The 9717-nt window shown below is 36.9% G+C and overlaps 1 protein-coding gene across 1 annotated transcript; it reads left to right on the top strand.

The window, feature by feature from the left end:
* Positions 1–5658: 5658 nt before the first annotated feature.
* Positions 5659–7323, top strand: GK2 (glycerol kinase 2). The gene has a single exon (XM_040237177.1). The coding sequence runs from the start codon at positions 5659–5661 to the stop codon at positions 7321–7323; it is 1665 nt and encodes a 554-aa protein (XP_040093111.1).
* Positions 7324–9717: the final 2394 nt, after the last annotated feature.

Genomic DNA, 9717 nt, shown 5'->3' with positions numbered 1-9717 from the left:
GCTTAACAGAGAAAACATGAGTAATAAACCACGGTAGCCTTCTTTAATTTTTCCATTCTTTCTTAGAACAAAGAGGTATAGTATGTTGGGTGATCTGTGGTCCAAGAAGAGGTCTTCCAGGCGATTGGATGGTATGGCTCTCAACAGCTGGTCCAGCACATTTGGGAACAGCATGTAGAAAAATGCGTCAGTGTTTTGAAGATTACCAACTGTGATGATGCATTAGTTATGACACAACCTAAAAAATGTTAAATTTCCTAGCCACAATTGATATAATTCAGTGTCCTTACCATCAGGGTGCACACTCTCAAATGCAAGAGGAGATACATGCAAATTCGGTAAAACCGAAACTTCCAAAATGGATTCTCATTCATTAGAGACCGAAAAGAGTACTCTTCAATGAGCACTCTTCAATGCCTGTTATTTCCTGTTAAAACCAAACAAAGCGTTAAACCTGCAGCTGGCTTCCTAAGATTTACAAGGTTTATAAAAAGCAGAAGAAAATGCCTACGATAAAAGTGCTAATATTTTAACAAAAAAATGATTCACAATTAACAGTTGCCTCGAGACAAACAACTATAAGTAGATTATGCCACTACAGAATCTCTCAGATTAACATAAACTTGGCATTGACCCTTTTATTTCCTTCAACTATCCCTCCAAACAAAGAACCTGTATGAAACAGATCTCCATTAACTGTTTTGCAGCTTTTTATTTGTATTACATTTCCCCAATATTTTGTTATGGGGGTGGTTTAGTTGTAAGTCATATCCAACTCTTGGGACCCCATGGACTATATTCTGCCAGGATCCTCTGTCCATGGGATTCTCCAGGCAAGAATACTGGAGTGGGTTGCCATTTCCTTCTCCAGGGGATCTTCCCGACCCAGGAATTGAACCCAGATCTCCTGCATTGCAGACAGATTCTTTACCGACTGAGCTAAGAGGGAAAATTAATACTTTGTTATAAAAAATGGCAAACACAGAAAAGTTGAAAGAACCAATACCATCTTGTCTACCACACAGATTCTACAATTAATGTTACAATACTTATTTTACTACATATTTTTTCATTTACCTGTTCTTTTATCTATTCATCAATCTATTATGTTAGATTTCAAAATGAATAACCAATAACCATCCAGCAACCAAAATTAAAATTAACTTGAGTTTATGCTAATTAAAGTGAGAACCATAAACAGTGGTATTCATTAAGTCATTCAATAAGTATTTCTTGAGTTTTTGCTCAGGGTCAGGCACTGTTCTAAATCCTGAAGATACATGATTGAATAAAATAGCCAAAATACCTGCCCTCATTGAACTTATAATTTAGTGGGCTTGACAGGGGAAGAATAATAATTAAATGAATGGCTCTCTAAAAAAGATTTGTACAAAGGAAGATATGCCAACATAGACAAGTAGTCAAGATTCTTCTTAACTTAGACATTGTAATAAGGTTAGGAAGAATGTTTCCTGTGTCACTATAATATTATCTAAAACAGAGCCCATACGTAGCAGCCTCTCATAAGATAGCTGTCGCATTACAAATAAATTTTAAATTTTACAGCATGGACATCATTTAAAAGATTTTATATTAAGAAGTAACTGAACTATAGAAGTGGAGAAGGAGAAGGCAACCAACTCCACTATTCTTGCTGGGAGAATTCCATGGGTAGAGGAGCCTGGCAGGGATTGCAAAGAGTTGGACAGGACTGAAGTGACTGAGCATACAGTATTGAAGAGTGACCTTAAGGGTAAATAAATAATAATAGGAAGTCAGCTCATTTAACGACTTTAATTGTAGCAATCCTACATCAAAAGACTTTTTCAAGACATATCTGGTTTGGGGGGACTATTCTAAATAGTATGTCCACCATTATAGGAGTTGCGTTTGTATGGAATATGACGCAAAGTGAAATAATTTCCTAGTAAAGTATAACGTCCTCAAAAATAAGGTTGTGCCGATGATCATTTCAGAGGTGTTTAAATTAAAATGTAGGGAGGCTATTACAGACTAATAATCAAGTTTTTATGTTTTGAATGAAAAAATACTGGAGTTAGTTTAAGCAAACAAAAAGCATTGCTGGTCAGCTTTGGTTAAATCCATCAATAGTTTATAACTACTCTAAGAAAGTTAAATCAATCTGGTCAACTTTCATTTCTAAACTAATTTGAGATACCTATTATCTGATTATTTAGTGGCTGTCATGTATTAACAGTGGAACTAGTATGCAAACAAAGTGCTTTATAGACAGAACTGATGACTTTATGTATGTATGTTACTTAAACACAAAACACTTAAAGTATTCCATGCTCAAAAACTAATATGACTGGGATATTTGTATGTATATACTGAAGTGGTAGGAGAGAGAAAAAGTAGAAAAGAAACTATGGGTCAAATTTTTTTTTTACTAAATGTATTAATCTACATACAGAAGGTCTACAATATTTAGGAAGAAAAAATTTTAATTTTTAATCTGTTCCATGTGAATTAAAACATTGTATGGTAAATAAGCATACTAGTAAGTGTTCTCTACATTTTTGCTTAGAAAAGCTCTGGTTGATTTTTAAAACTTAACAAAGATATTATCAGGAAAATCTGTACCACCTTCTGATTATTTCAATCCCCTACCATTCAAATGAAGTCTGGTTGCTAATTTTGTTTTTCTGATTTCCTTAAAAGAGTTTACTTAATAGTAAAATAACAATATTGCTGCTGATTTTTATGGTATTTTCTATTATTTCTGTTGGATTCACTATGAATAAATGAGTTGCATCCTTGAGCTAACTTAAAAGCATAGCCTATGGCCCAATGCAAAAAACTGTCATTCATGGATTGAAAGTGACGTCACTCAGTTGTGTCCAACTGTTTGTGACTCTATGGATTATAGCCCCCCAGGGTCCTCTGTCAGTGGGATTTTCCAGGCAAGAATACGGGAGTGGGTTCTCATTTTCTTCTCCAGGGGATCTTCCTGATCGAGGGATCGAACTTAGGTCTCCTGCATTGCAGGCAGACTCTCTAGGCTCTGAGCCACCAGGGACTGGACATTTCATAAATTTAAATTAATGAACATATAAATATTTATTCACCAACTATAAATTGATCTGAAACTTTCAGCTTCTATTAAGTGGACTTCCACTCTTGTAATGGCAGTGTAATAAAGATTAATCTTCATTTATCATTTGAAACAATTAAAAATGAATAAAATACTTGAAACAGTTTGTATAAGTCAAAAATTACATAACAGCAGTTTATAAGATGCTGACTACCAGGCCATGAAGGATACTGATCTCTAAGAGGCAAGAAACAAATGGCATGAATACTATGACTTCCCCAGCCTAGTTACTTGAGAGAAATTTGAGGATACACCACTGGGAAGAGAAACCCAGGGGAAGCTCAGTGTAAACTCTGCAGTAAGGAGATACAGCTGAGCATTCAGAGACACAAAGGCAGTTAGAGTTGCAGGACATGGTACTGGAAAGAAAAGAGTTACACAGGAAGAGCACTCTGGAGACCTTCAGCATGTCCCCTTTGAGTATTCAGTTGAGTATTGATCAGAGCACATGTATATAAAGAAGCATATTAAAAGACTAAAGGGAACAGTATCCAGCATTTACCCATGACTGGGAATGGGGACGATTTTCACCAACCAAAAAAATATCATTTTTCATGGGCCTTGGCTAGAGTACCCTGAAGGATCTTATCAGAGGTAAGGGGAATAACTAGACCCAGATTAAGTACTGTTCTACTCCACCTATTAATAGCAAATCTAAAAGACACGATTCAAAAGAATCAAACTGTTCTCATGTAACTTAACTGCCTCCCCAAACAAAGCTCGAGACCTATAGGAACACAGACATAACCAGCAAACCAACCAATCCAATCCAAACAATTCACAATGTTTGGCACCTAATCAAAAATTATCAAGCATGCAAAGAAGCAGAGAAATACAAGATATAATGAGGATAAAAATTAATCAGTCAAAATTGAACCAGAACTGACACAGATGTTAGGATGAGCAGAAACTGAAATTAAATTTATTCTAACTGTATTCCATGTGTTCAAAAACCTAAGTAAATATTTTTAAAAATTCAATTGAACTTCTAGGGATGAAAACTACAGCGTGTGAGGTGAAAAATACACTTGATGAATTAGCAGCAGATTAAACAAGAGAAGAAAAGACTAGTAAATTTGAAAACATAGCAGTGGAAACTCTCTAAAATGAACCACAGAAAGAGAACATAATTATAATAATGAGTAGAGCATCAGTAAACTCTGGAATAACACCAATATATGTCATGGGAGTCCCTAAAGCAGAGAAGAAAGGGAAAATAAAGCATATTTATAGAAATAATGGCCCAAAGTTTTCCAAATTTGATGAAATCCATAATCCCATAGACCCAAGTAGTTCAATGAGCCGAAAGCACAGAAAATAAGAAAACTATACTAAGTAATATCATCATAAAACTGACCAAAAACACTGATAAAAAGAAAAAAACTCTTAAAGTCAGTAAGAGAAGAACTGTGCTTAGTCACCCAGCTGTGTCCACTCTTTGCAATGCAGTGGACTGTAGCCCGCCAAGTTCCTCTGTCCATGGGGATTCTCCAAGAAAAAATACTGGAGTGGGTTGCCATTTTCTACTTCAGGGGATCTTCCTGACCTAGCGATAGAACCCAAGTCTCCTGCACAGCAAGCAGATTGTTTACCACCCGAGCTAGGAGGAAGCCCAAATATATTTGGTTGGATCGGTCTTAATTGTGGCCTGCAGCATCTCTCTCTGTGGCCCATGGGCTTCAGACATTTTAAAAATAAGTTTAACAATGAACTTTACACCTGAAACAACACAAAAGAGGGTGGAGCAACAGTTTCAAGGCACTGAAACTTAAGAAAAAAAAAAAGTAGCTAAGAATTCTATACCCATAGGAAATATCTTTAAATAGTAGGTTAAATCCTCTTCAGATATTCAAAAATAATTTTAAAAAACGCATTTCCAATAAACCCACACTACAAGAAATAATGAAGGAACTCTTACAGGCAGATAAGAAAATGGTAACAGAAATGTGGATCCATGCAACACAGTGATGAGCATAAGTACAATAATTCTGTGGGTAAATATCTTACTCTTCAAAGTTTAAATCTCCTTAAAAGATCAGTCCTGGGTGTTCTTTGGAAGGAATGATGCTAAAGCTGAAACTCCCAATACTTTGGCCACCTCATGCGAAGAGTTGACTCATTGGAAAAGACTCTGATGCTGGGAGGGATTGGGGGCAGGAGGAGAAGGGGACGACAGAGGATGAGATGGCTGGGAGGCATCACCGACTCGAAGGATGTGAGTCTGAGTGAACTCCGGGAGTTGGTGATGGACAAGGAGGCCTGGAGTGCTGCGATTCATGGGGTCGCAAAGAGTCGGACACGACTGAGCGACTGAACTGAACTGAAAAGGCTGGTGGTGGAGCCTGGGCCAAAGGAATCAAGTGAGAAGAGGCAGCGGGGCTTTAAGTGCAAAGGTATCCTTGAGCAGCGGGCAGTCAATGGCGCCGGCGCCTTATGATGAGCCTGACGCTGTTGACGTCCTGCGTGCCCCTCCCCGACCAACACCTCCATCACCAGGGAAACGAGAAACGGCACCAGAGCAGCTGAGCCGACCCACTGGTTTCATGGCAGCTCCGAAGACAGCAGCTGGGGGGCCGTTGGTGGGGGCTGTGGTCCAGGGTACGGACTACTCTAATTTTGTGGTTTTCAATTCAAAAACATCAGAAGTACTTAGTCACCATCGAGTGGGATTAACCCAAGAGTTCCCAAAAGAAGGATGGATAGAACAAGACCCTAAGCAAATTCTTCAGTCTGTTAATGAATGTATAGAGAAAACATGTGAGAAACTTCAAGAACTGAATATTGATATATCCAACATAAAGGCTATTGGTGTCAGCAATCAGAGGGAAACCACTGTGGTCTGGGACAAATTAACCGGTGAGCCACTCTATAATGCTGTGATGTGGCTTGATGTAAGAACCCAGTCTACTGTTGAGACTCTTAGTAAAAAAATTCCAGGAAATAATAACTTCGTCAAGTCCAAGACAGGTCTTCCACTCAGCACTTACTTCAGTGCAGTGAAACTTCGTTGGATTCTTGACAATGTGAGAAAAGCTCAAAAGGCTGTTGAAGAAGGCAGAGCTCTTTTTGGTACTATTGATTCATGGCTTATCTGGAGTCTGACGGGAGGAGTTGATGGAGGTATCCATTGCACAGATGTAACAAATGCAAGTAGGACGATGCTATTCAACATCCATTCTTTAGAATGGGATAAAGAGCTGTGTGATTTTTTTGAAATTCCAATGGGCATTCTTCCAAATATCTGGAGTTCTTCTGAGATCTATGGGCGAATGAAAACTGGGGCCCTGGAAGGTGTGCCAATATCTGGATGCTTGGGGGACCAGTCTGCTGCATTAGTAGGACAAATGTGCTTCCAGGAAGGACAAGCCAAAAACACGTATGGGACAGGCTGCTTCTTACTATGTAATACAGGTCATAAATGCGTGTTTTCTGAATGTGGACTCCTGACCACAGTGGCTTACAAGCTAGGCAAAAACAAGCCCGTTTTTTATGCACTGGAAGGTTCTGTGGCCATAGGCGGTGCTGTTATTCACTGGCTGAGAGATAATCTTGGAATTATAAAAACCTCAGAAGAAAGTGAAAAACTTGCTAAAGAAGCAGGTACTTCTTATGGCTGCTACTTCATCCCAGCCTTTTCAGGGTTATATGCACCTTATTGGGAGCCCACTGCAAGAGGGATCATCTGTGGGCTCACTCAGTTCACCAATAAGAGTCATATTGCTTTTGCCGCATTGGAAGCTATTTGTTTCCAAACCCGAGAGATTCTGGATGCCATGAACCGTGACTGTGGAATTCCACTCAGTCATTTGCAGGTGGATGGAGAAATGACGAACAACAAAGTTCTTATGCAACTACAAGCAGACATTCTGCATATTCCAGTAATAAAAACCTCCATGCCTGAAACAATGGCACTGGGAGCTGCCATGGCAGCAGGAGCTGCAGAAGGGGTGAACGTCTGGAGCCTTAAACCCGAGGATTTGTCAACCATCATGATGGAACGGTTTGAACCACAGATCAAAGCCACAGAAAGTGAAATTCGTTATTCTACATGGAAGAAAGCTGTGATGAAGTCAATGGGTTGGGTTACAGGTCACCCTTCTGAAAGTAGTGAATCTAATAACTTCTCTAGTCTGCCCTTGGGTTTTTTTATAGTGACTAGCATGATAATGTTAATTGGAGCAAGATACATCTCAAGTATATTTTCATAATACCAAGCATGGACTCTCAAGATGTGAGCTTTTCACAAAATGAAACAAATCCAGCAATTCTGCCTCTTAGTGTGATGACGCTATAACAGACTCTGACTTCATTTACTGAACACTTAACTTCATGACTTACAAGAACCCTAGAAGTAGACCTTTGGCTGGAAATAAATTAAACCAGAAAATGCTGCAGAAATATTTGGTGTGTTTTTTAACATCGGCAGTTAAGGTCAGACCAACCATTAGGAATCAACCCCTCCACTGTCATAAAATCCTACTTCACTCCGTCTAAAATACAGAATACCAAGATTCGGTCTATGGAATTTTTCATCATACATTTTCTAATCCTTAGGACTAGGATTTGGCTCTCTGTGCTACACACACTTAATTAAGAGGTGTAAATACCCTGTTAAAACTGAGGGACATCTTGTAACTGTTGCTGTTAATAATGGATCCCAAAGTCCTCTTTTGCACATATTAGGGAAACTACAATACCTTCACTGAATGTTTAAGGGAAACATTAGTTTTTATAATAGAAATGTAGCATTCTCATAGCCTAGATGTTTTCCTAAAAGATATTTGTCAAAATTCTTCAGACATTTTACATGCCTCACCAATTATACTACTTTTCTATGTAGATCATATAGGGAGAAGGGCATGCTTTTTCTTTTCATATCGCCATTTTATGTTCTCTACTTGGTGGCTCAGAGGTTAAAGCATCTACCCGCAATGTGGGAGACCTGGGTTCGATCCCTGGGTCAGGAAGATCCCCTGGAGAAGGAAATGGCAACCCACTCCAGTATTCTTGCCTGGAGAATCCCATGGACAGAGGAGCCTGGTGGGCTACAGTCTACGGGGTCACAAAGAGTCGGACACGACTTCACTTTCACTTTCACTTATATTCTTCATATAGAGAACCCACCGATAAAGTTTATAAGAAGGGTAGTCTTATGTGGACCACCACAATAAATATTTTAGGGTAAACATATATACACATATATTTAGAGCAATGAATACACATACTATTATCAGTAGAAAGTTTTATAAAAAACTGGTATTTATTATTTTAGTATGTGTTTTATATTGATATAAAACTGTATATTATGGTTTCAACAATATTTCTTACAATTACCTTCTAATTTAATTGCCTTAGCTAGATATATGCTGGAAACAAAAAGGGAAAACTTTTGTTTTCCATTGTAGATTTATCCACTTTTTCTTTTCAGTTCTAGTGGATAAAATCTACTGTGGATAAATCTACTGTGGAATACTACAGTAAGCATTATTTTCTAGCAGAAAAGAAAGAATTGATTGTTCAAACAAAACTAATAATACACTATGGAGTTAAGCATATATAAAACAAAAATAGCAATCAAGTTGGAAGTAGATAAATGGAAATGTAAAATATTGTAAGGTTTGTATACTATACGGGAAGTTATATAATATCATTTGAAGTTACACTGTTAATACTCTAAATCCTAAAATAACAAAAAAAAAAATTAAATTTAGTGCATAGGCCAGAACTATAAAAATATTCATTTGACCCAAAAGAAGGCAAAAAAGAGATGAAAAAGGAAAAAAGAAAAGTGAAAAATAATAACAGGAAAATATATTTAAACCTAACCATACCAATAAGAACATTAAATATAAATGGTCTAAACACCTCAATTAGAAAGCAAGACTGTCATATAAAGAAGACTCAAATACATACCACCTCCAAAAAACATATTTCATAAAAAGAGGAACAAAATAGTCAAAAAAGAAAAAGGATTTTAAAAATATACCATACTCATATGAATGGAAAGGAAGCTGAAGTGATTATTTGAAGTAAATTTCAAAGCAAAAAGTATTACCAGTGATAGACAAAATCATTTTGCAGTGATAAAAGGTCAATTCATTAAAGATATATAACAATCCTAAATATTTACATACCTAATAAAGCTTCAAAATACATAAAGCAAAATCTGATAGAACTGAAATAAAAAGTGGATAAATCTACAATTATAGTAAGAGATTTCAATATCTCTTCATCATTTGACAGAACAAGTAGAAAAACCAATGATTTGAACAAAACTATAGATTGTTCAAATTATAGTATCAAATAATTTAATTGACATTCATATACCATAACACCCTACAGTAAGAGAATACATATTCACTTCAAGTGCCTATGAAATATTTACCAAGACATATCTTATTTAGGCCATCAACCAAGCTTCAATAAATTTAAAAGGATTTCACATAAAGTATGCCGTGTGAGAACAATGGAATTATAAATCAATAACATGTTTTTCTAAATGTCCAAATACTTGGACACTAAGTTGAAAACTTTTAAATAATCCCCAAGTTGAAAAGACAGAGAAGAAAAATAAAAAATATTTGGAATATAATGAAAATGAA

Source organism: Oryx dammah, unplaced genomic scaffold (genome assembly GCF_014754425.2).
Source record: "Oryx dammah isolate SB20612 unplaced genomic scaffold, SCBI_Odam_1.1 HiC_scaffold_3, whole genome shotgun sequence".
Lineage (NCBI taxonomy): Eukaryota > Metazoa > Chordata > Mammalia > Artiodactyla > Bovidae > Oryx > Oryx dammah.
This window is presented reverse-complemented; position numbering and strand designations above follow the sequence as displayed.